The 27674-nt window shown below is 48.4% G+C and overlaps 1 protein-coding gene across 4 annotated transcripts in view; it reads right to left on the reverse strand.

Annotated features, from left to right (window-relative positions):
* nup214 (nucleoporin 214) overlaps positions 1-16135 on the reverse strand; it is a 187973-nt gene extending 171838 nt beyond the window's left edge. For all 4 annotated transcript variants that reach the window (XM_060841579.1, XM_060841580.1, XM_060841581.1 and 1 more), the window contains exons 1-7: positions 16050-16135; positions 14433-14628; positions 13131-13282; positions 8779-8971; positions 8051-8121; positions 6239-6302; positions 1303-1406 (exon numbers count right to left, since the gene is read on the reverse strand). In XM_060841579.1, the coding sequence (XP_060697562.1) occupies positions 1303-1406; positions 6239-6302; positions 8051-8121; positions 8779-8971; positions 13131-13282; positions 14433-14628; positions 16050-16103 (834 nt within the window). In that variant the 5' untranslated portion in view covers positions 16104-16135. The remainder of the gene's footprint in view (positions 1-1302; positions 1407-6238; positions 6303-8050; positions 8122-8778; positions 8972-13130; positions 13283-14432; positions 14629-16049) is intronic.
* Between the last annotated feature and the right edge of the window lie 11539 nt (positions 16136-27674).

The following is a 27674-nucleotide window of genomic DNA, read 5'->3' on the forward strand; positions in this document are numbered from 1 at the left end:
CAGTATCAGGGACCCCGGTTCAATTCCAGCCTCGGGCGACTGACTGTGTGGAATTTGCACATTCTCCCCGTGTCTGCGTAGGTTTCCTCCGGGTGCTCCGGTTTCCTCCCACAATCCAAACATGTGCAGGTTAGGTGAATTGGCCATGCTAAATTGCCCGTAGTATTCAGGGATGTATTGGTTAAGTGCATTAGTCAGGGGTAAATGTAGAATAATAGGGTTGGGGAATAGGTCTGGGTGGGTAACTTTCGGGGGAGTCAGCGTGGACTTATTGGGCTGAAGAGCCCATTTCCACACTGTAGGGATTTGATGATTCCAATTATTTAGATGAACACTTGAAATGGCTATGGTGCAAATTCAGAGTAAAATAGATGGATGCATGATGACAGGTGTGCACATGATGGGCCGAAGGGCCTCAGTCCATGCTGTTAAAAGCTCTGACTCCACAACTTTCACCAAGGTGGTTAAAACGAGCAACAACGACTAGATCCCATCAAAAGATAAAGGAGAAAATAATTCAGGGTGGCCCAAAATATTCCGTAGTTGATCAAGTACTTTGGAAATGTAGTCACCCGCAACCTATTTGTACGATCGGTAGTTTCAGACCAGCAATCTGCGCCTGGTAGGTGACAAGGTTGCTTTGAGGCATGAATATTGTCCAGGACTCTGCAGGGAAGGCCTGTGGAACTTCTCAGAGTGATGCCACTTGAGCGCGCAGATCAGGCCTTCATTTGAAGCAAAAACAGCAATGGAAAAACTCAGCAGGTCTGGACAGAAAGCACAGCCAACTGGAGAGAAAGCAGAGTCGACATTTCAAGTTTGATATAATCTTCATTAGAGTTTTGACGATAGGTCAGCAGACATGAAACAGAAACAACTGTGCTTTCTTCCCACAGACTTGCCGAGTTTTACGAGCTTTTGTCTCAGATCTCCAGCATCCACAGTTCTTGGTTTTTATTTTCGCCTTCATTTAAAAGCTCACCTGATGGACTTCCCCAGGACAGTTAGGGTGTTACACCTCATTCTCGAGAACAGGCCCTAACCCCACCATCTCTGACATTGTGCATTGTGAGCTGAGCCGAAGACCTACATTCACACAGCACTGTCAAACCAGTCAAGAGAGACTGTGTGCGCGCGTGCGAGCGAGAGAGAGACAGAGAGGGAGAGAGAAAACGTACATACGTGTGCGTGCCTGAGAGACTGTGTGTGTGTGTGTGTGTGTGTGTGTGTGTGTGTGTGTGTGTGGATGGATATTAAGGGCTAACACACGAGGCTGGTGTGAAAATCAAAGTGTGCACCTACCGCCAGGGAGACCATCACAAGCTCAGGAGGGCTTTCCAGTGATCCATCCGCAGCCACATAAACCACCGCAAAAACGTACGTGCTGATCCAACAGATATCCAACACTGCCAAAAGAAAATGACTCAACTTTAGGAATACAGAGGGATTGCCAGCACTACTGTCACACTCAAACCCCCTGTCAAACTAGGCCGGACACAGCAAGGTGTCAGCATCCCTGAGCAGCAGCCCTGGGATTTAAAGGTGAACATTTAGTTTTTAATTGAAAGCACTACTCAGCCTACATCCAAACGGAGAGCAGTTGTGTATGTGGGGTGCAGCAGTGTATACAATTCGACACAAAGTAAGTGCCCTGTTATGGGAAAGTTCCCACATTGCCTTTAATGGGGGAAGAGCGATCATGGCAACTGTGTTTCAACCATTGAACTTCTTGTCATTTTACCTCATGGTGACAGTAATTCCACCCCGCTGGCTGTCCAGCACCCTGTCATGGTCAGAGACGAGGAGGAATCGCCTTTGAAATTCAGAGCTTGCTGTTCTGTGTCTACCCCTGGGAGGTCATGACCAGCAGCACACAGCAGGACTGCAAACACCCACCGACCGAACAACGGCAATCCAGAGAGGGTAGTGATCTGCCCATTGCCAGGATCCAGCCACACGGGAACTCCTCCCTCAGGCAGCAATTCAGTCACTCTCCGATGTCGGGACACCTCATTGTGATGTTCAGTGGACAGCTTTCACCTTTGGATCAAACATACAGCACAATGGTCCCCCCCCAAGGCTGGTTCTGCAAGGAACAGCTACCAATGTACAAATGTGATCTGACCATGAGGGTAGGTGGGATTGATGTTATTGAATGGCAGGCTGTGCCTTCCCCCTTAATATGCAGAGTCACTTGTATTTTGAGTGGCCAATGTTATAGGCGGGTGGTAAAATTATACACGGTTCAAGAAGTTTCCTCAGCCTGAGGTGCCGCCCCAGGACAGAGAAGCAGACGCTGGCCATTCAGCCCACTGAGTGTTCCAGTATTCAATGGCTGATCTGATAATCCTCAACTCCACCAGTGGGCGGCATGGTGGCACAGTGGTTAGCACTGCTGCCTCACAGCGCCAGAGACCCGGGTTCAATTCCCACCTCAGGCGACTGACTGTGTGGAGTTTGCACGTTCTCCCCGTGTCTGCGTGGGTTTCCTCCGGGTGCTCCAGTTTCCTCCCACAGTCCAAAAATGTGCGGGTCAGGTGAATTGGCCATGCTAAATTGCCCATAGTGTTAAGTAAGGGGCAAATGTAGGGGTAAGGGTGGGTTGCGCTTCGGTGGGTCGGTGTCGACTTGTTGGGCCGAAGGGCCTGTTTCCACACTGAAAGTAATCTAATCTAATCTAATCACCTTTCAGACTTTTCCTCATAACTCATGATTCATTGAATCAGAGAACCCGTTCAGCACGGAAACAGACTCTAAGGCCCAACAAGCCCACAGCAAACCTCCGAAGAGTAACCCAGCCAGATTCAGTCATTCCCCTTACCAGAGCACCTAACCTAAACATTCCTGAACACTATGGGGCAATTTAGTCTGGCCAATTCATCCTAACCTGCCCTGTGAGCTGTGGGAGGAAACCAGAGCACCCGGAGGAAACCCACGCAGACACTGGGAGAACATGCAAACTCCACACAGTCACCTGAGGTTGGAATTGAACCCAGGTCCCTGGTGCTGTGAGGCAGCAGTGCTAACCACTGAGCTACCATCCATCCCACGCTTCCCTTCCTGATTAAGAATCTGTCTATCTCGGCCTTGAACATACTGAATGATCCATCCCGTACAGCCCACTGTGGTTAAGAATTCCACAGATTGACAACTCCCTGAAGAAGTTCTCCTTATTTCTGTCCTGAACGACCATGTCTGGCTGCATCAGTGGGTTAAGTGCGTTGCTAATGACTGTGGGCTCAATCCCACTACTGACCAACTGTTCTGCTGCATCCCACTCTGTACAAAATCTGCCAACTCCAGTCCTCGTAGGCTGCAGAATGATTTTTGCTTTGAGATTATTGTCCAAATTGCGTAAAAGGAGTTTCTGAGACTGAGATGAATGGAGTGCTGTTGATTGAGGGTATTGAGAGACATGGAGCAAAGTGGTTTAAAATGATCCATCCGAGTGAGATAGCAGGGTTGAGGGACCAAATGGCCATTGCCTGCTTTTATTATATTGGACAGTTCCAACACTGACAGAATCAAAACAGTGGTGCCAAAGATCACCTACTTATTAAAAGAAAACAATAAATTATAGAGGCATGGAGATGTACCGCATGGAAACAGACCCTTTGATCCATACCAACCAGATATCCTAAACTGATCTCATCCCAATTGCCAGCATTTGACCCATATCCCCCTCAACATTTCAGAATCATATACACATCCAGGTGCCTTTTAAATCTTGTAATTGTACCGGCCTCTACCACTTCCTCTGGCAGCTCATTCCATACACACACCACCCTCTGTGTGAAAAAGTTGCCCCTTAGGTCCCTTTTAAATTGTCCCCATTTCACGTTAAACCTCTAGTTTTGGACTCCCCCAACCTGGAGAATAGACATGTCTATTTATCCTATTCATACCCCTCATGACTTTATAAACCTCTATACGGTCATTCCTCAGCCTCTGATGCTCCAGGGATAAAAGCCCTAGACTATTCAGCCTTTCCCTCCAGCTCAAACCCACCAAATCCTGGTAACATCCTTGTAAATCTTTTCTGAACCCTTTCAAGTTTTACAACATCCTTCCTACAGCAGGGAGACGAGAAGTGAATGCAGTATTCCCAAAGTGGCCTAACCAACAGCACAAATGTCGAAATTTAAAGGCTGCAGCTTTGAACGACTTAGTCCTGCCACCAGAGGTCCTGAGAGTCAACACTGTCACAAACAGGGAATCAAAGAATTAACAGTGATGCACTTCAAAAGATAGAACGAGCAAGGGCATGTTAAACTACATAAGATCAAAACTTTTATTTTGCTTTACTTTGAATTGTGGCCCAAAATGGGAGGGGGACTACCTTGAACCAAGGATTGTGGAAGGAGTTGTTGCATTTTAAAAGGCAAGCGACTGGAATTCCCTGACGATCTTGCTCATACAGTTGCTTTGTTCCGTGTGTGTGTGTGGTGGGGATTGGGGTGGCTCTGATGGAGGAGAGATCCCTACATTCCACCACTGGGTGTGTGCAGAGCAAGCCTGGCCTAAGACAGAACACTGGCTGGTCTGTATAATCAGGACCAGGCATTCAGACGAAGGGGAAACAACAGAACTGAAGGACTGCAGGACCAACCAACTCAAACACACAAACCGACCGATTCAAGAACAACTTCTACCCCACTGTTATTACACTTCTGAAAGGACCTTCAAATTTTACATTTAATGCTGATCCCGCTCTTGTCTGTAGCTGGAACATTGTATTCTCCACCCTAACTCACTCTGTACGCTGTGCTCTATCTGTACTGTATGTAAAAGAAAACATTTCACTGCACCTAAGTACATGTGACAATAATAAAGCAAATCAAATCAAAATGCAGAGGTCTCCAGGCTGCAACAGAGGAAGGTTCTTTCCTTGTCAGTGCAGTGAATTAACCACATTCTGTAAGCTAGCTCATTATTCTCTCTCACCAGGTGCTATAAGTGGTTGCCTCGAACCAGTCACTGAAAGACAATTAGTGTACCAACTGCCTTTGTCTGTAGTGAAGAAAACTCCAAATTATAAGCTCAGAAATCATGCTACCCTGCGGACTGGTACTATTGAACTGCACTTCCCCAGTGTTTTGTTTCCTTTTATACATTACATAAGTGTGTGTGTCAGACAGCGTGTGTGTGTGTGTGTGTGTGTGTGTGTGTCAGTGAGAGAGTGAAAGGGAAGGGGTTTAAGTTAATGGTTATTATTTTAGCGATATGGTAATTATTCACGGTTTTATTTGCCTATGTCTGGCATGGCGGATTTCTTTGGAATAAAGAGCAGTTTTTTATTAAGGACAGAAACCCAGTCAGTGTTTCCTGATAACCTGGGTTTATCAGACTGTGTGCAATTTGATTAAGCCTTTAACCTTAGTGATAGCTGAGAACAGTGAGGCTCAGCACACTTTCCTGCCAACACTGGGACAATTCTAAATGAGAATTTGCAGGAGCAGAGACATCTGGAGATTCACAAAATTAAACTCTTGGAAGGTAGCAAGACAAGTTGGCATTGCTTAAAAAATAAACACATGGGGTTCTGGGGTTCTATAAACATGAGGTGAGGCAGCTTCAATAAGTCTCTGATCAGGACCAGGCTGAGGATTACATCTAGTTCTGAGCATTGATCAGGAAGGAGAGGAAAGCCCTAGAAAGGGTGCAGAGGAGATCTACCAGGGGAATGACGGACTTCAGTTCATACAGAAAGACTGGAGGAACTATTCTGATTTTAAACTTCTGAAGGTCTGTAATGCTATTTTTGTCCCCTAAGAATTTATACTCACGAATCTGTACCTTGGTATCTAAGATTGCACTGTAAGTGACGACTTGTAAACGGTTCACTGTGAGGACGTGTGGCAATGCAGCTAATTCAATTCAACTCCTCCTCACCAGGAGATTGAATCGAGGTGTTCAAAGTTGTGCAGGGTTTTGGTTGACTTAATCAGGAAGAAATATCTTCCCCTGGAGGTCAGGGGACACAGATTTACTGTCACACTCATTCCGGGGGGCGGGGGGGGTGTGGTGGTGGTTGCCAGGACAATCACAGATGTGTCAGGGTGTATCATCCAAATAGCTGTGTGGCTGGTGAGGAGCTGATTTGATAACCTTCCAAAGGGGAGTCGAATAAAAGCCGGAGGAGGAATGTGTGCAAGCTTGGGGAAGGGCAGGATAATCAAAGAGCTAGCAGAGCAATGACGGACCAAAGCACACAATCCTGAAGTTACACCCTTCATACCTTTAACTGGATTGTCTGCTGTGTAGAAAGGGGGGCACGGGATAATCTTCTTTTCTTGTAGAACCTGGAAGAAAAGAACCCGACGTTTTCCAATTGAAAAGATGAGAATAACACGAGGTGGGACAGTGAAATTCCTCACTCCCGCGGGAAGATCAAAGCTTGTGTATTCCAGCTTCACCTTGCTGTATTCCCCCAGGCCATCACCACACTCTGCGCCTGTCAACTCCTGCCCATCCGCAATACCCTCAGCAGCCACCCTCCTCAGAGATGGCGATGGTGGGGTCTTCAACATGGGGTGTGTGGTGAGTCTGTCAGGCTGTTGCTTGACTAGTCTGCGGGGCAGCTCTCCCAGTGTTGGCACTTGCCCCCCAGATATTGGGGAGGTGGTCTTAGCTGGGCTCAACAGGGCTGTGTTTACCAACGGCAGTTTTGGTGCCTTCATCGATGTCAGACAGTCCACCCAGTGCCATCCCTCGATGATATAACCGAGTGGTTGGCTGTGCCACCTTAGAGAGCAGTTTAAAGTCAACAATGCTGCTGTGGGTCTGGAGCCACACATAGGCCAGACCAGGCGAGGATGGCAGATTTCCCTTCCCTGGAGGACATTACTGAGCCAGATGGATTTTTACAATAATCAACAGTGGCTTCAAGGTCATCCCTGAGACTTTTAATGCCAGATCTGTACTGAATTCAAATTTGGAACCAAAGTCCCCAGAACATTACCTGGCTCTCTAATTACTACTGCTGAAAATGTGTTGCTGGAAAAGCGCAGCGGGTCAGGCAGCATCCAAGGAGCAGGAGATTCGACGTTTCGGGCATAAGCCCTTCTTCAGGAATGAGGGCTTATGCCCGAAACGTCGAATCTCCTGCTCCTTGGATGCTGCCTGACCTGCTGCGCTTTTCCAGCAACACATTTTTCAGCTCTGATCTCCAGCATCTGCAGTCCTCACTTTCTCCTCTCTGATTATTAGTCCAGTGATAATATCACTGCATCACTGCTTCCACACCAATTCAGCAGCAGTGAATTTTGAGTTGAGGAAACAGCCAAAACCTTTTGTATTCTGCTCTCAATGTAATGGTTTACTGTGTCAAACATCCCTAACAGTGCTGGGTACATTGCTCGTGCTATTATAACGTCAAAGTCTGGTTGAAGATTTGTAGCTCGGGTGTCCGTTGTTGTGGTTCTGTTCGCCGAGCTGGAAATTTTTGCTGCAAACGTTTCGTTCCCTGGCTAGGGAACATCATCAGTGCTATTGGAGCCTCCTGTGAAGCGCTGCTTTGATGTTTCTTCTGGTATACTATAAATACCGGAAGAAACATCAAAGCAGCGCTTCACAGGAGGCTCCAATAGCACTGATGATGTTCCCTAGCCAGGGAACGAAACGTTTGCAGCAAAAACTTCCAGCTCGGCGAACAGAACCACAACATATTATAACGTCAGGAGAACTCAATTCCAGCCTGAAACTGATCCAGACCGTTCAGGCACGCCAATTGTTCGCATTTATCAAGGGCCTTTCATGGAGTAAAGAATTCCCAAGACATTTCACAGGAGATTTCAGAATAAAGCATAACACCAAGTCATAGGAGATAACACACGCCACACCAGATTTCAGGACTATCTGAGATGAACAGGGAGGGAATTCCAAAGCTGAGGGCCCAAGGAACCCAAGGCAACGCTGGAATGAACAACACTGGAGACCAGAGTGGAACAGCGCTGAGATCTCATCGGATTGTTGCACACGAGGCAGTGCAAGGGAGGGGAGGACATGGAAGTCTTTGCGAATCAATGATTAATAATTCACTGACACTTACCGGTGAGTACTGAACAACCGTCCCATTCCGCCTCCCCGCAGCCAGCTGCTTCCCTTTCGGACTCCAGCACACTAAAGGAAAAGTTGGGAGAGACACGGTGAAACCCCTGGTGATGGGTGGGTTCCCCAGCCCAACGACAGCAGCATCCCCCTGAGAGCAGGAGAACAGCAGTGAGAATGAGGCCCACTCCAACAAGTCCATAGATTGGCATTCTCCCTTTCACTGATTCATGGGATGTGCCAGTTGCCAGAAGGCCAACATTTAACACCCATCCCTAACTGTTCCTGCCCCGCGTGGGCCATTTCATAGGTCACACTGCATTTCACTGGATCTGCAGTCACGTGCAGATTAAAGTGGGTCAGGACAGTGAGTCTGTCTCCGTGAAAGACATTTGTGAGCCAGGTGGGATTGGTATTTATACAATGGATGGCAGGTTCATGGCCAACGTTCACTTGATATTGTCAACTTAGCAACTGAATGTAAATCTACCAGCTTCCTTGTGGGTGGGGGAGTTGGGGTTGGTTGGGTGGGGACGCAATTGAACGAACAGCTCCTGAGCACTGTCCTGGGCCCTGGATTACTTGTCCAGTGACACTACGTCCCCAGCTCCTCCTAGGAAAACCATGCAGGAACGTACCTTCCACCCCACAGTGGGATTGACATGAGCCTTAGCATACAGCCTCCCCGTGGGGTCAGTACATGGTGTTCCTGTGCAGAGCGATACCTACATGAGGTTATATCGGCTGTCGGGGGAAGGGAGGCATGCTGCTTAATGACATCAGTGACCTCCAGGATGGTCAGGCTTCCATCCGACATGCAGACTGCCAGGATACAGTTCACAGCCGGATTCCATTTCAAATCCGTCACTGTGCAGGTTTTCTCCGGCTTGTAGTACACAAACGGTCGCTTCTGCAGCTTGTCCTACAACAAACAAAAAGAAACTTGCATTTATGTAGCCCACAATTTTGGAGCAAACGCGACATGGCAGCACAGCAGGACGAACAGAGGGAAAGCCTTACAGTGAGGGAGGTCAGTGCATGGTCAGATCGAGGGCCCACATTCCCTCAGGGTAATATTTATATAACAGATGGAAACATTACCAACATATATCTCCTAATCCAATCACGTGTGTCAGTACGTAGCTCTGTACATGTGCTCAACTACCTCAATAAATGCCCTTCATCTACTCAGGGTCATAGAGATGTACAGCATAGAAACAGACCCTTCGGTCCAACCCGTCCATGCCGACCAGATATCCCAACCCAATCTAGTCCCACCTGCCAGCACCCGGCCCATATCCCTCCAAACCCTTCCTATTCATATACCCATCCAGATGGCTCTTAAATGTTGTAATTGTACCAGCCTCCACCACTCCCTCTGGTAGCTCGTTTCGCACACACACCACCCTCTGTGTGAAAAAAGTTGCTCCATAGGCCTCTTTTATATCTCTCCCCTCTCACCCTAAACCTATACACTCTAGTTCTGGACTCCCCACTCCACAGAACAGAGTTTGTCTATTTATCCTATCTATTCCCCTCATAATTTTATAAACCTCTACAAGGTCACCCCTTAGCCTCCAACGCTCCAGGGAAAACAGCCCCAGCCTGTTCAGCCTTTCCCTGTAGCTCAGATCCTCCAACCCTGGCAACATCCTTGTAAATCTTTTCCGAAACCTTTCAAGTTTCACAACATCTTTCCGATAGGATGGAGACCAACATGACCTCCCGACTCCTGTATAACTGAATTTCAATTGTTCTTAATTCACAAAAGGGACTGATGTTATGACAGGACAGTGGTTCTGGTCAGTAATTCTACAGCTTTACCATAGCCAGAGGCTGGGAATCCTGCAGGATACAACTCACCTTCTGACTCCCCAAAGCCTGTCCACCATCCACAAGGCACAAGTCAGGAGTGTGATGGAATATTCCCCACTTGCCTGGATAGGGTGGGGGTGGGGGAGCTCCAGCAACACTCAAGAAGTTTGACACCATCCAGGACAAAGCAGCCCACTTACGTGGCACCACATTGACTCCCTCCAACACCAATGCTCAGTAGCTGCAGTGTGTCTATACTAGGAACTGCAGAAAGTCACCAAAGCACCTCAGACAGCACCTTCCAAACGCAAGACCACATCCATCTAGAAGGACAAGGGCAGCAGCAACATGGGAATACCGCCCCCTGCAAGAGCCACGCACAGTCCTACCCTGGAAATATATCACTGTTCCTTAAGCCTGGAATTCCCTCCCTAACCGCACTGTGGATATGCCCACATCCGATGGACTACTGTGGTTCAAGACAGCAGCACACCACCACCTTGCTCAAGGGGGTCAAAGGCCGGGCAATAAATGCTGGCCCAGCCAGTGGCACCCACATGGCTCGGATAAATTTAACTATCCACAGTTAACTAAAGTTAGGAAAAGCAGGAGAAAGTACACAGCTGCTCAAAGATAAGGACAGATCATAAGAATAACAGAAAATCACTCAAAGATTAATCAGGATGAAAATAATTAGAGTTGGTGTGGAAGCTAGCTAAGAAAATAAAAGTGGGTAGCTAGAGTTTCTGTAGTTATTTAATAACAAAATGAGTAAATCAAGTGAAGGCTGGGCTAGCGAGAGCGCACTTTGGAAGTTAATGAGATAAAAAAGGAAACAGTGAATGAAATGACCCATTGTTTGCTTCTGTCTCTCCAAAAAAAGATACAAAAAGCATTCCATTAATAGCTGTAATAAGGAAGGGGAAGGGGGAGAGAAACGTTGTGAAATTACAATGGAACTGTGGGCTGAAACGTCTCCAGGTTTAGATGGATTTCACCTTCGGGTGTTAAAAGAGCTTGCTTGTGAGGTAGCAGACGTGCTGGTATTAATTCTCCAAAATTCCCTAGCATCAGCAAAGGCTGAAAGAGACTGGAAAGTCGCAGATACAACCCTTTCATTCAGAAAGGGAGGAAGGCAGGGTGACGCCTGTAGTGGGCAAGGTGTGAGAATTGATCAGAGATTACAGCTGCATACTTAAATAAACTTGAAACTGGGAAGAGCCAGTATCGGTTTGTCAAAGGGAAATTATGCTTAACCAATTAGTTGGAGTTCTTTAACATGGGCAGTGGATAAATGGGAAGCCAGTAGAGGTCCAGGTGTAGATTTCCAGAACTCAAAATGTGTTGCTGGAAAAGCGCAGCAGGTCAGGCAGCATCCAAGGAGCAGGAGATTCGACGTTTCGGGCATAAGCCCTTCAGCAGGAGGCATTTGGAAAGCTGCTACACTGAAGCTATTACGGAAAATAAAAGCTGACAGCGTCGGGGTAACAGCTTCACGGGGATGGACGTTTTTTCTCGACCGATGAGCATAGTGGAATACTCTAGCTCAGGAACCATGGAGGCAGGGTCAGTGACGGTTTTGAGGCAGAGATGGATAGATTCTCACCTGGCAGGGGATTGATGGTCATCAGCTGGAGATGGGAATGTGTAATTCCAAACTCAAACAGCCACAGTGTTACTGAATGGAGGAACAAATGGCCCACTTTCGCTCCTATGTCCGAAGTGTACATATTCACGGAGTGGGAGTGGTGAATATTCCAACATCACAAGGACAGAGTAACAACACGAGTAAATTGCAAGTGAAACAATATATTTAATGTAGCTAAAGTAAAGGCTACGATTTTATTTTGCCAAATGCTCTCTCTTCTAAAAAGTGAGCAAACCTGAGCTTCAGGTAGGAAGACTCCATCAGCCCTCGACATCCATCTCCACTCAATTAATCGGGCCCGATTTATACCTTAAACTCCATTTGCTACCACTGGCTCATCAACCTTTAAAAGCCTTACTAAAGACGTCATTCCCAAATCCAATGCTGAATTTTACGAGTTATATCCCTTGTTGTGGAGGTGAAGGCATGTACTGTACCTTTAAGAGAGAGTGAAAGTTCAAAAGCTGGCAAGCCTGTCATGTGACTGACCACAGGCAGTGTCCCCTGGATAATACTAAGATTAACATTTGAGCTGTAGCTCAGATACAGAGTTTTTTCCACAACTATTCGAATTCAACTAGTTTAAATTATGCCCCAAGATACTAAAACCCAATCAAATTTGAATTTTACTGTTTAGACAACCTCCAATCAATGAGATGATCCGATGTTTTGGGGTAATAAAAAGCAGGCATTTTGAACAGTTAACCAGAGAGACTAAGAGCACCTGCTGCCCACTGACCCTCTCTCTAAAAGGTACCTTTTTCATAATGAAACAACCTGCAGAACAGGAAGCTCGACATCTGAAGACAGCAACTGGGTATGAAAATTGATTTGCTGTAAATTTAATATGGGCTTTATTGGATCGGTATATTGTTATAGAGGGGGAGGAAGTTAATAAATTTTAAGACAAAGGAGGTTTATGATGTAGGTAGTTATTGGTTAATATTCTTTTTCTGAATTAAAGAATAAATTGTTAATTTTTTTTCTGTAAATTGCGGAATTTGGGTAGCTCCCTGTCAATCATATTTGAACAGATTGAGGCAAGGTCAGCTTTTCTACGTTTGATTTAAATTAGCAAAAGGCTCACCCAGTGTCGTAACACCGCTGTCTGGCCCACTCCGAATGGGAATAAAACTTCCCACGTGCTTTAGCGATTTCTTTCAAAACGTGAAACAACACCAGCAAATCCCTTCCTACTAAGCTATAGTGCTGGCAAGACGGTGTTGCCTTACACAAGTATTTATGCAAAATCTCAGCTCTGAAATTTTGAACTGGCTCCCAGGGTCTTCCATCCCACAATCCGAGGGCAGGAATGCTCCGAGTTTGGCTGCCAGCTCTCTCCCCTCTGCAATCAAAGGTGCACGTGCACCAATCCCATTCCAGCACCAACCTCAGGGACTGTCTGTCGTGCTGTCAGAGACAGACAGACAGAGATGCCTGCCAATGGGCCTGGTGAATGTTAAAGATTTCTCAACACTGTCTAAGGAAGGGCAGGCATTGGTCTGCAAAGGTGGCCGATATCCATCAGTAGACAACCCAGTTAAACTCCACACGGACAGAGAGCCAGGGCTTTCAAACACCAAGCAACGAAGCTTATCGATTAAAAATTAGCACTCACCTTATTCAAAAACGTTCGTACATCGAAAAAGGCAATGACCAGCCCATACTCCTCCGACGTCATAGCAACAGACAAGGTGAAGTCGTCACAGCTCAGGCCAATGTGGTGCACTGGGAGCTTCATATTCACTGTCATGACAGGAGGATCTTCGCCTGTAACAGGAGAGCAGGAGCAGGCTCAGGTACAGGCACACACAGTGTTGGCGACTGTACTGTGTTCATAGTACACTGATGGTAATCCAGACACCAGGACAAATACTCCAGAGACAAGAGTTTAATTCCCACCAGGGCAGACAGCAGGGGATTTAAATTCAATTAATTAGCCTCTTGTTCAAAGACACATGAGAAGGTGATACAGAGAGGACATCCTTACAGGAGACCAGTTAGCCATGGAATGAGAAATCGGTTCGTCTTTTCTTTAACTCCACATTTTCCTACTTTTCTAGTGCAAATCTTTTGATTGCATTACAAACCATTAACTGAGCCAGCATTATCCTCTGCTTTTAAAAGGAGAGGGGGCCACATTTCTACAACTCTGAGTAAAGATGTCATTCCCAAATCCAAGGGTTATATCCCTTGTCTGACACTCTCCAAATGGCGACTAAAATTCCCATATGTTTTAACAATTTCTTTCAAAGTGTGAAACAGCGCAAGCAAATCCCTCCTTACAAAGCTCTAAGTGCTGACAATACAGTGTTAGTTTATGCAAATATTTATTCAATCTCTTCAAGCACATTATGACACAGCTCAGGAGCTGGTGAGGCTTGAACCTGTCTTCTGGCTCAGTGGTAAGGTCATTATGCAGATACCAGGCAAGGACTGTGTGGAGTTTGCACGTTCTCCCCCTGTCTGCGTGGGTTTCCTCCCACAGTCCAAAGATGTGCGGGTCAGGTGAATTGGCCATGCTAAATTGCCCGCAGTGTTAGGTAAGGGGTAAACGTAGGGGTATGGGTGGGTTGCGCTTCGGCGGGTCGGTGTGGACTTGTTGGGCCAAAGGGCCTGTTTCCACACTGTAAGTAATCTAATCTAATTATCACTGCATCAGAAGAGCCCCGAATGCTGGTTTATGTACTCTCTCTCCTTGGTAAGGGAAGGGGAGGTATTGAAGGTGACCCTACAAAGTGGAATTGAGGACACAAATCCATCAGCCACAATCTGACTGAATGGAGGAGCCGGCTCAATCGGCCAATCTTATAATAACTTACTTCCTTTTAGGTCAATATAACGGTTTGAAGATGAAGATTGATTGAGAAGCCTGCATTAATCAAAAGGAATAAGTGATTAAAGTACAAAATAGACATACTGATTGTATTAATGTTCCCCTCGCTCTGGTCAACCAGGGTAAGATATTGGGTGTTCAGAATCTTCAGGCCAGTTTTCCCGCCCAGAAAAATCAGTCCATAAATATTGGACAAAGTCAGGAGATTAACCCTGTCCTTCGGCAACTCATCTGGAGAATCAAAGATTCGGATTTTCTTCATTTGACGGAAGTGGAAATTCTGTGGAGGTAAGTTACACAAAGCAGCTTTCAAAATCCAGTCATTAAACAGCTGGCATCAAACAAACCTACATAAAAATCCAACACGGATATAGCGCCATATACATAGCAACAAAGGTTAAAAAAAATTGGAATTGAATGAATCCTCAAAGAGAAATCATTTGCAAGGTCATGGGAATGAGCAAGTACATTCATAATGGTACAGGAAATTCAACGTTTCGGGCATAAGCCCTTCATCAGGACGAAGGGCTTATGCCCGAAATGTCGATTCTCCTGTTCCTTGGATGCTGCCTGACCTGCTGTGCTTTAACCAGCAACAATTTTCAGCTCTGATCTCCAGCATCTGCAGACCTCACTTTTTACCCGTACATTCATGACGGGCCTAATGGCCTTCTGTGCTGAACTATTCGGTAACATAGCTGCAGCAGAACATTTACTTCCTCAGAACATAACAGAAGAGGACAAACATCATCTCGTGCTAGAAAATGATCAAAGAGCTGACGAGAAACACAGTAAAATATCTGGAGGGAATGAGGAGGGTGACGCAGTGGCTCGCACAGCTGCCTCACCCTCCGGTGACTGACTGTGGGGACTCTGCACATTCTCCCCATTTCTGCGTGGGGTTTCCTCTCGCTGCCTTCCAGCTTCACAGAGGTGGGCAGGTCAGGGTGGATTGTCCATGGGAAAGGGTCACAGTAGACCCAGTGGGCCGAATGGCCTCTTTCCAACACGGTCAAAGGCTCTAGACTGGCAGATCTGACACAGAGATCACAAAGACAATTTTGGGGGGAATTAGGTGATGACAGAGCTGAGAGAGAGAGAGAGAGCGAGCCACACAGCAGGGAGACAGGCCATTCGGCCCACACCGGCCCATGCTGACAAAACATCTCCATCCACTTTACCCCCATTTCCCTGCACATGGCCCACACCCTCCTCAACCTTTCCTAACCTCCCCACCCCCCTCACCCTCACCCCCACTCCCCCCCCCCCTCCCCCCTCCCCCCCCCCCCCTCACCCCCCCTCCCACCTCCCCCCCCCCCCTCCCCCACCCCCACTCCCCTCCCCCCTCACCCCTCACTCCCTCCCCCCTCACCCCCTCCCCCCCTCCCCTCTCCCCCCTCTCCCCTCCCCCTCACTCCCCTCCCCCTCACCCCTCCCCCACCCCCACTCCCTCCCCCCTCCCCCTCACCCCCACTCCCCTCCCCCTCCCCCTCACCCCCACTCCCCTCCCCCTCACCCCCACCCCCACTCCCCTCCCCCCCACCCCCCACCCCCACTCCCCTTCCCCCTCCCCCCCCCACTCCTCTCCCCCCCAACTCCTCTCACCACCCCACTTCCCTGAGCCCCTCCCTCCCGCCGCTTTCTCCCGTTCCCCCCCCCCCCCCCCCAAGTCCCTCTGCCTCTAATTCCCTCCCAAATCACCTTCATCTCCCTCTCGGGAGCCGGGCTCTGATCGCCTCCCATGGCGTCGTTCATCCACCTCCAACAGGCCGCAGCTCACACTTCCGGCGCCGCCATTCGACGTCACAAAAGGAGCGGAAGCCAGATGCCGGGTAATTGAGACAGGGGTCCGGGATTCCGGCTGCAGCGGCCCCTGCGGCGTGGAGGAGGAACTGCTCCCTCACTGTCCTGGCTGCAGCGGCCCCTGCGGCGGGGAGGAGGCACTGCTCCCTCACTGTCCTGGCTGCAGCGGCCCCTGCGGCGGGGAGGAGGAACTGCTCCTTCACGATCCTGGCTGCAGCGGCCCCTGCGGCGGGGAGGAGGCACTGCTCCTTCACCGTCCTGACTGCAGCGGCCCCTGCGGCGGGGAGGAGGAACTGCTCCTTCACGATCCTGGCTGCAGCGGCCTCTGCGGCGGGGAGGAGGCACTGCTCCCTCACTGTCCTGGCTGCAGCGGCCCCTGCGGCGTGGAGGAGGAACTGCTCCCTCACTGTCCTGGCTGCAGCGGCCTCTGCGGCGGGGAGGAGGCACTGCTCCCTCATTGTCCTGGCTGCAGCGGCCCCTGCGGCGGGGAGGAGGCACTGCTCCCTCACTGTCCTGGCTGCAGCGGCCCCTGCGGCGGGGAGGAGGCACCGCAGGCTCTCTGTTCCCTCTCAGCTCTTGGTTTCTGGAGGCTAAAGGCTGACCTCAACCATTGATAAAAGGGGGAACTTGCATTTCTATAGCGCCTTTCACAGGATCAAGTCATCCCAAGGCCCTCTTCATGAATTACAAAGGACAGAACGTTGATACAGAACAAACCAAAACAGAAATTGCTGGAAAAACTCAGCAGTATCTGCAAGGAGAGAGAGAGCGGAGTTAATGTTTGGATCCAAAGTGACTCTTCCTCTTTCTCCAATCCTCCTTCATCAGCAATTTCTGTTTTTGTTCATTCCAGACCCGCAGTTCTTTATCACGTTTGATTAGATTAGATTCGTTTATTCAGCATCGTCCATGACATTAGAACTTTGTAGGGATTCTAATTAGAACTTACTGGAGCGCTTCACAATGAATTTATTTTAGTGTGGGTTTTATTGTAATATAGAAAACACATCAATGAGATAATGATAACTTAATCTGTTGGGGTTTTAAAAACTCATTCACAGGCATCGCTGGCATTTATTACCCATCCCTAGTTGCCCCTTGAGAAGGTGGGGGTGAGCTGCCTTCCTGAATCACTGCAGTCCGTGTGCTGTGGGTTGATTCACAACGCCCTTAGGGAGGGGATTCCAGGATTTTGACCCAGCGACAGTGAAGGAACGGCGATATATTTCCAAGTCAGGATGATGAGGGGCTTGGAGGGGAACTTGCATGGGATGGTGTCCCCCATGTATCTGTTGTCCTTGTCCTTCTAGGTGGAAGTGCTCATGGGTTCGGAAGGTGCTGTCTGAGGATCTTTGGCGAATTTCTGCAGTGCATGTTGGAGATGGTACACACTGCTGTTACTGAGCGTTGGTGGCAGTGGGAGTGGATGTTTGTCGATGTAGTGCCAATCAAGTGGGCTGCTTTGTCCCTGGATGGTGTTGAGCTTCTTGAGTGTTATTGAAGCTGTACCCATCCAGGCAAGTGAGGAGTATTCCATCACACTCCTGACTTGCATGTTGGAGACGGTAGATAGGTTTTGGGGAGTCATAGAGATGTACAACACGGAAACAGACCCTTCGGTCCAACCCGTCCATGCCGACCAGATATCCCAACCCAATCTAGTCCCACCGGCCCATATCCCTCCAAACCCTCCCTATTTATATACCCATAAATATATATATATATATATATATACCATAAATGCCTCTTAAATGTTGCAATTGTACCAGCCTCCACCACATCCTCTGGCAGCTCATTCCATACACGTACCACCTTCTGCGTGAAAAAGTTGCCCCTGAGGGCTCTTTTATACTTTTCCCCTCTCACCCTAAACCTATGCCCTCTAGTTCTGGATTCCCAATCCCGGGAAAAGACTTTGTCTATTTATCCTATCCATGCCTCTCATAATTTTGTAAACCTCTATAAGGTCACCCCTCAGCCTCCGACACTCCAGGGAAAACAGCCCCAGCCTGTTCAGCCTTTCCCTGTTGCTCAAATCCTCCAACCCCGGCAACATCCTTGTAAATCTTTTCTGAACTCTTTCAAGTTTCACAACATCTTTCCAATAGGAAGGAGACCAGAATCGTACGCAATATTCTAAAAGTGGCCTAACCAATGTCCTGTACAGCCGCAACATGACCTCCCAACTCCTGTACTCAATACTCTGACCAATAAAGAAAAGCATACCAAACGCCTTCTTCACTATCCTATCTACCTGCGACTCCACTTTCAAGGAGCTATGAAGCTGCACTTCAAGGTCTCTTTGTTCAGCAACATTCACTCGGACATTACCATTAAGTGTATAAGTCCCGCTAAGATTTGCTTTCCTAAAATGCAGCACCTCACATTTATCTGAATTAAACTCCATCTGCCACTTCTCAGCCCAGTGGCCCATCTGGTCAAGATTCTGTTGTAATCTGAGGTAACCCTCGTCGCTGAACCCTGTCCCTCAGGATTCCCTCCAACAATTTGCCCACCACCGACGTCAGGCTCACTGGTCTATAGTTCCTTGGCTTGTCCTTGCCACCCTTCTTAAACAGTGGCACCACGTTAGCCAACCTCCAGTCTATGACTCTGAGTCAGGAGGTGAGTTGGTCGCTACAGTATTCCTAGAGTCTAACCTGCTCTTGGAGCCATTATATTTATGTAGCTGGTCCAGTACAGGTTTTGGTAAATGGTGACTCCCTGGACAATGATAGAAGGAGATTTGATGATAGTGACACCATTTAATGTCATGGGTGATGGGAAATTCTTAAACCTTCACCACACCACCCTACCCTAAGGTGAAAGGAGCCCCCTGTTGTGCTGAAATGGACATACAGAATACAGCTGATATGGGCATTACTGACAATCCCAAACCGACCTCCTTCAGTGAGATCAGCTGTTTGGAAAACGTACAAAACCCTGGCAACTTTATTATGAAATGAATCATCAGAATGTTCCAGAACACGAGACGTCGCACAAGGTTTGCCATTTGCTGCCAGATATATTTTGTCATCAAAAAATATTATCCATTGCAAAACTGAATGAGGTTAGAGAGCAGGACTGCATCGTACATCATAGACATGAGAAAGCTGATAGGGATAGGAGGAATGCCTTCTGCCAGAGGGGAGTGAAATGGTGGAATCCTTCACTGCAGGGGGCTGTCGAGGCAGGGTCACTGACAATCACCAAAGCTGGGAAAGACATTTTTAATCAGAAAGGGAATCAAGGGTTTCGGGGAAAAGGGGGGAAAATGGATCAGCCATGAGAGCATTGGAAGCCACCACAGTTATGATGGGCCGAATGGCCTACCATTGCTCCTATCTCTTACAGTCTTCTAGCAGGAGTTAGACAGAGTGGGATCAACAGGGCTCTGCTGCCCTAGTCCTTCTACATAGAACAGTCCAGCATTGTACAGGCCATTCAGCCCTCGATGTTGTACCAGCCCACTATCCTACTTTAAGATCCAACTAACCGACATAACCGAGTGGTCCTGGGTTTGAAATGAGCATTGGGTTTGCAAGGTCTGAGGATCTTTGGTGAATTTCTGCAGTGTATCTTGTAGAGAGTACACACTGCTGTTACTGAGCGTCAGTGGGAGGGAGGGAGGGGATGGTACACACTGCTGTTACTGAGTGTGGGTGGGGGGAGGGAGGGGATGGTACACACTGCTGTTACTGAGCGTCGGTGGGGAGGGAGGGGATGGTACACACTGCTGTTACTGAGCGTCGGTGGGGGAGGGAGGGGATGTTTGTGGATATGGCGCTGGGGGCTGTTTTGTACTGGATGGTGTTGAGCTCCTTGAGTGTTAGTGGAGCTGCCCCCACCCAGGGCAAGTGGGGAGTCTTCCATCACACTCCTGACTTGGGCCTTGTAGATGGTGGACAGGCTTTGGGGAGTCAGGAGGGGGGGTTACTCACCGCAGTATTCTGAGTCTCTGAGCTGCTTTTGTAGCCACTGTGTTCATGTGGTGAGTCCAGTTGAGTTTCTGGTCAATGGTAACCCCCAGGATATTGATCGTGGAGGATTCAGTGACGGGAACACCATTGAATATAACGGGGCAGTAGCTGAATCTCCTTGTTGTTGGAAATGGTCACTGTCTGGTTGACAAAGCAATGCACTGACTTCCAATTCCAGAATGTTCCACTGCACACGGGTCTATGCAGGTGAAATGAAAGGGGAAGATGCTTGGCTGGATAGAATGATCAGCACGGTGGCACAGTGGTTAGCACTGCTGCCTCACAGCGCCAGAGACCCGGGTTCAATTCCCGCCTCAGGCGACTGTCTGTGTGGTGTTTGCACGTTCTCCCCGTGTCTGCGTGGGTTTCCTCCCACAGTCACAAAGATGTGCGGGTTCAGGCGGATTGGCCACGCTAAATTGCCTGTAGTGTTAGGTGCATTAGTCAGGGGTAAATGTAGGGGAATGGGTCTGGGTGGGTTGCGCTTCGGAGGGTCGGTGTGGACTTGTTGGGCCGAAGGGCCTGTTTCCACACTGTAGGGAATCTAATCTTAAAAAAAAGAGGGCCGAATGGACTCTCTCTGTGAAGGTGACTGTGTAAATCTGGAATTGCATTATCGTGTTCCTGATGGTCTCCTCTCCCCCGCCGCCCCCCACACTCCAGAGAGAAAGAACCAACCAGCAGCAGCCTGTTGGATATCCAAAATAATGCAACCGTTGAATTTAATGAGAGATTTCCCACCAGCGTTTGAAATCGTTCCAGGGCTTTGGACACCTTTGTGCAGCCAATGAAGTAATTTTGAAATGTCATCGCTGTCACGCTGCGGGGAAATGGGAGAGTCATTAACTGCACAGCAGGATCCCACAAGCAGCGATGAGGTTTTGGGCCGGGCGATACACTCAGTTTTCCTTGTCTTTAGAGAAATGGCTTCATGTTGGATGGAGATTCGTTAGCAAACAGTGCACCAGAAAAAAATTAAACGCGCTCTCATTCAGTGGAGTTTCAGTCCCCCAGGCAAGAGAGTGAACTCAAAGCCCCATCTGAGGGTCAGCACCTTGGACAGCACTGCATTCCCTCAGCACCACCCTGGGGGTGTCAGGCTCTGGGTGGCGGTGTCCATCCTCAAGGGGAGGGGAGACTTGAACCCATGGTCAAAACATGTGGTGCTGGAAAAGCACAGCAGGTCAGGCAGCGTCCGAGGAGAGCAGGAGAGTCGACGTTTCAGATGTAAGCCCTTCATCAGGAATGTGCCTCTCCTGCTCCTCGGATCTGCTGCGCTTTTCCAGCAACACACTCTTCGACTCTGATCTCCAGCTTCCGCAGTCCTCACTTTCTCCTAGTTGTAGAGTCATTGTTGAACCCAGGGCCCCCTGATTCGGGGGGAGGTGGGAGACCCCAAGTGGACACCAACAGCATCCTCAGGCTTCACCCCGGCCCTGGCCTTCGGGGTCCACTGAGAATACAGAACATGGGCAGCAACAAGGGCTGAAAAGGTGTTGCTGGAAAAGCGCAGCAGCACAGGCAGCATCCAAGGAGCAGGAGAATCGACGTTTCGGGCATAAGCCCTTCCTCAGGAATGATGCAGCAACAAACCCAGCCGTGGGAGATCTGCACGGCACCACCTCGGGAACAGGAGCCCACTCAGTGGGATCTTTATTGACAGGACCAGCAATGGGTTCCTTTCACTCTTAATTCCCCCCCCCCCAACTCCCCCACCCCTTCCCCGGCTCAGGATGAAGCGTGAAATAGAGTTATTTACAAAGAAAGGCAGCACCATCTTCGTCTCCAGGGCCCCCTCATCCACCTGGGGAGTGGGGGAAGTTAGGGGAGGCTGGAGATGTCTCTCTTGGTGGGAGGGCCCACAGGTTCCTCACCCTCAGCCTCACCCTTAGCCTCACTCTTCCCTTCAAACATCACGGTTCTGTAAAAGGAAACAAGGATTTCATTATCGATCTTAACGTGTCAGTATTCCCCACATCTCAACAGAGTTGACAGTTTGAATGTATTGTTTTAATAAAAGTTGAGTGCCGCATTAGTGTAGTGCCTTCCACAACCTGAGGATGGCCAACTGAAAGACTGCTGGGAAGTGTGGTCACCTGTTTTACCCACAGCAGCTAACACACCTGCAGCGAGGGGCTAGGACTCTCCAAAATAGCACTTAGGGGTTGATCTCATCCACACAAAGGGCCAACAGAGCTTTCATTTGTATCACATCCAAAAGACAGCGACACTGACAGAGCGGCGCTCCCTCAGTACTACACCGGAGCATCAGTCTGAATTATCAGCACAAAGGGGATTTGAACCCATAACTTCCGAACTCTCAAGGCAAGAGCATTACCAACAGAGACATGACTGACTCACAGAAAGCTTTGATTTTTCCTGCTGGAGTTATCCTGGGAATCACATTGTACATGGAATTCTAACTCACTACCCTGTGATAGCATGGTCTACTGAATCCTCCCATAGCATCCTGGGATCACACTGTGCACTAAATCCCATCCATGACAGTCCTAGGATCTGACTGTCCAAGGAATTGCATCCACAAAGTTCTTGGGATCGGACTGTGCCATGAATCCCTCCTGCTAAAGCCCTGGGATCAGACTGTGCACCAAAGCCTACCCACAATGCCCTGGGATATCACAAGCCAGCGTGTGGTTGGCAGTTTCTCGTGTGAAAGAGGATGTAGGCCCCAAAGCAGACATTCGCCCTCCCACAGCCTCCAGCCTTTTCCCTCAGCCAGGGTAACCTCACACACAATGAACCGGCGAAGTGACTGTGACAGCCTACAACAGAGCATTCACCGCTCCCTGTTCTCCAGCAGTTGCCTCTCTGTTTAAATGCAGCGTGCGTCGGTTTACGGTGGGCACCAGGAATGCCAGTCTCAGAGTGACTGCACTCTGTGTTTAACACAGACACACACACAAACACACACACACTCCACACACACTCACACACACATACACAGACACACACACACACAAACAGTCCGATCCCAAACACTGGGGATAAATACACAGTCCGATCCCAAACCCGGGAATGTGTGGGGGGTAAATACACAGTCCGATCCCATACCCGGGAATGTGTGGGGGGTAAATACACAGTCCGATCCCAAACCCGGGAATGTGTGGGGGGTAAATACACAGTCCGATCCCAAACCCGGGAATGTGTGGGGGGTAAATACACAGTCCGATCCCAAACCCGGGGGGGTGTGGGGAGGGGTGAAGGCCACTCACCCTGAGCCTGCTGTCCCGAAGGCATGGTCAGTCTCTCCGTCTCCGGGATCGCTCCCCAAATCAAGGCAAGGCTCTGGGACACTGTCGCCTGCTGCTGGTGGAGAGAGGAACTGCAGCTAAGACCGGCCTGGACCCAGAGGCCATTCCGCCCATCACCCCGAATTGCTAGCCCGTCCAACCCCGTCATTACCCCCATATCCTCTCTTCCCTGCCCCCCCATTCCATGCTCTAACCTCTATCACTATCCAACTAACTCCAGCCCCAATCCCAACTAAATCCCAAATCCAAAGTCAATCCCAAGCCCAACACAAATCTCAGTCCTCCATCCCAACTTCAGAAACCCCAAACTCAGTGGCATCCCAACTCCCACTCCCAATTCTCTAAATACAATCCTTACCCTCTGATCCCCAGCCCCTATCTTTTAACCCCATCCCTACCTTCCCTCCCCAATTCTCTCCCCCATCCCCAAACCCTACTCTTCATCCCCAGTCCCTACCCTTTACCTCCCAGTCCCTACCCTCCATTCCCCAGACCCTACCATTCCTCCCCAAGTCCCCACCTTCCAGCCCCCAAATTCTATCCTCCCTCCCCAGCCTCACCCTCCATCTCCCAAAGCCTACCCTCCAACCTCAATCCCTATCATCCAACCCAAAATCAACTGCATTCTCAATCCCAATGGGTGGTACGGTGGCACAGTGGTTAGCACTGCTGCCTCACAGCGCCTGAGACTGGGGTTCAATTCCCACCTCAGGTGACTGACTATGTGGAGTTTGCACGTTCTCCCTGTGTCTGCGTGGGTTTCCTCCAGATGCTCTGGTTTCCTCCCAAAAATGTGCAGGTTAGGTGATCTGGCCATGCTAAATTGCCGGTAGTGTTAGGTGCAGGGGTAAACGTAGGAGAATGGGTCTGGGTGGGTTACTCTTCAGCAGGTCGGTGTGGACTTGTTGGGCCGAAGGGCCTGTTTCCACACTGTAGGGAATCTAAACTAACCTTGAACTCAGACTCAACATGGACGCCATTTTGGACTGAAGGCCAGTCCTAAATCCAGCCCTAACCCACGGTATTAGCCTCATAAACCTAACTCCAACTAGAATAGAAAAGCTACCCCAGACCAGGAAACAGACCCAAACCCAACACCAACACCAACCTAATCCCATCCCCCGCCATCCCGAACACAACTCTTCTTACCCATTTTAACCTAAACCCTAAACCAGCCCAACTCTAACCCAGGCAAGGGTCGAATCCTAACTCCAAATCCCATCACCTTCCCATATCTAAACCCACCTCAAACTTAACCTAAACTGAACATTATATTAAACCCAATCCAACATGCTCCACCGTCTTTTTCCCATTCCCAACCCAAACCCCCACTGTAGGGATTGCAATGTTTCAGCTGCCTTGTGAAGTTGGACAGGAACCAACTAAAGAGAACCTTTTTTCTGTTAGTAGAAGGGTATCTTAATAATTGCAAGTACACACAGCATCAAAACCCCTGAAACAAACAAGAGGGAAACTTCAAGCAACAACATTTCAAAGCCATCTGGATGGGTATATGAATAGGAAGAGTTTAGAGGGATATGGGCCTCTAGGTTAGGATATCTAGTCCCATGGATGAGTTGGACCAAAGGGTCTGTTTCTGTGACGTACATCTCTATGATTCTACGATAGTTTACATTCAGAGCGTCAGGGCAGAGACAGAACCCAGCTTTTCCATAGCTCCCAATGTTCCATCTTATTCTTTCCCATTCTTTCTCCAGGGACGGCAGTGACTGCTTTTCACCGTCTTTCTGCTGACTGAGAGCTCAGTACAGAATTACCCATTGATGTTGACTCTGCATCCCAACCTTCTCAGTAACATGGTACTCCTCAATGAGACAAGCAATTCTACTGCACAGCCACTTTTTTCAGCTGAATTGACTGCTCATAAACATTATCCTTACTTGCATTGGGGCGGCACGGTGGCTCAGTGGTTAGCACAGCTGCCTCACAGTGCCAGGGACCCAGGTTCGATTCCAGTCTTGGCTGACTGTCTGTGTGGAATTTCCACGTTCTCTGCGTGGATTTCTTCCGGGTCCTCTGGTTTCCTCCCACAATCCAAAGATGTGTTGGTTAGGTGAATTGGTCATGCTAAATTGCCCATGGTGTTCAGGGATGTGTAGATTAGGGCACTAATCGGGGTAAATGTAGGGGAATGGGTTTGAGTGGGATTCTCTTCCGAGGGTCAGTGTGGACATGTTGGGCCGAAGGGCCTGTAGGAATTCTATGATAACTGTGGTTACAGCCTTCAGAGAGAGGTTTGTAACATAGTGCGTACAACAAATTAAAGGAGAATCAAATACAGTGATGCTTCAACCCAATAGAGAAAGTACACTGTCTTTGGCTGCAAGAACAGAGCTTTATGGGTTTAGAATATTGTTTAAGGTGCAACAATGCTTGTTTTATATAGACTATATGGATTTTATGGATGATGTGGATTTTATATGGATTTTATATGATATATGAATTTTATAGATGATGTGGATTTTATCTGGATTTTCATTAATTTTGTTCAAAATATCGTCCTGATTGAAATCCATTGTTTTCAGGATTGGGGGTAACTTTTAATGTGAAAGGAGAAAGATTTAAAAAAGACATGGGGGCATTTTATTTTACACAGGGAGTGGTTTATGTGTGGAATGGACTTGCAGAAGAAGTGGTGGATGTGGGTACAGTTACAACGTTTAAAGGACGTAAGGACATAAAGAGGAAATGTTTGAAGGGAGATGGGCCAAGCGCAGGCGAGACTAAATTATTTTGGGAACATACTCGGCATGGACTGGTTGGACCAAAGAGTTTCTTTCTGTGACTCTGAGAGACTGTATGTGGTATAGAATTGTACAGATTCACTGCCCTCTGAGTAAGGTCCTCCTTATCTCTGAGTAGGACCTCGTACATCTTTAGCAACGAGTCTTTCAACTCTATTCTCTCTAAGATAAAGGCCAGCATTGCATTTGCCTTCCCAATTATCCAATGACCTTCAATGCTGGCTTTTTGTAATTTTATGGACAACCAATCAAATATCCCTCTGTTCTACAGCTTTCTGCAGTCTTTCTCCATTTAAATAATATTTGGCTCCTCTATTCTTCCTGCCAAAGTGCATACCCTTACGTTTTTCCACGCTATATTCCATCGGCTGAGTTATTACCCGTTCACTGAGACTGTATCATTCCTCTGCAGTTTCTCACTTGCATCCTCACTAGTTGCGTTCCCATTTATTTTTATGTCATCCATAAACTTGGCTGTAGGACATTAACTTTCCTCATCCACCTCACTAATATCCCATTGTACACAACCGTGGGCCCAGCACTGACCCCTGGGGCAATCCGCTAGTTACGGGGTTACTCCACCCTGCCATCCACCTTTAATCCCAACTAGGAGTAAGGGAGGGCTGCAGAACCTGGATCTCAGAGTTGAGAGTGTGGTGCTGGAAAAGCACAGCAGGTCAGGCAGCATCCGAGGAGCAGAAAAATCAATGTTTCGGGCACAAGCTCTTCATCAGGAATGCTTTGAATCAGCTCTTAATCCCAACTGTCGGTCTTCCATTCGTCAACCCTGTATCAGTGCTAACATACTCCCTCCAACACTATTGACTTTTATATATGATGTGGAGGTGCTGGTGTCGGACTGGGGTGTACAGAGTTAAAAATCACACAACACCAGGTTATAGTCCAACAGGTTTAATTGGAAGCACTAGCTTTCGGAGCGTCGCTCCTTCATCAGGTGATAGTGGAGGGCTCGATCGTTACTATCACCTGCTGAAGGAGCGTTGCTCCGAAAGCTAGTGCTTCCAATTAAACCTGTTGGACTATAACCTGATGTTGTGTGATTTTTGACTGTTATTAAGTTACCTAAGAGTGATACCTTATCGAATGCCTTCTGAAAATCCAAACATATTACATCGATTGCTTCCACTTTCTCCACCCTGCTTATTCCTGAGGGAGGATGCTGCCTGACCTGCTGTGCTTTTCCAGTGCCACACTTTTCACCCCTGCTTATTACTTTCTCCAAGAGTTCCAATACCTTCATCAGATTTTCCCCTCCCTGATGCCAGCTGACCTGGATTGATCATCTTGTGGGATGCAATCCTATGACATCCTCCCCACCAGTCTCCAATATTTTCCCAAAGACAGTGTCTAAGATCACTGGCCCATAGTTACCTATTTTTGTCTCTGTCTCCATTTTTTTCACAAAAGGCATCACCCTCAGCTGACCCTGAGGAAGCTGTTGGCTTTCGATCTCTTTCTGCAATAGCACTGTTACCCACTGGTGTG

Source organism: Hemiscyllium ocellatum, chromosome 21 (assembly GCF_020745735.1).
Source record: "Hemiscyllium ocellatum isolate sHemOce1 chromosome 21, sHemOce1.pat.X.cur, whole genome shotgun sequence".
NCBI classification, from domain to species: domain Eukaryota; kingdom Metazoa; phylum Chordata; class Chondrichthyes; order Orectolobiformes; family Hemiscylliidae; genus Hemiscyllium; species Hemiscyllium ocellatum.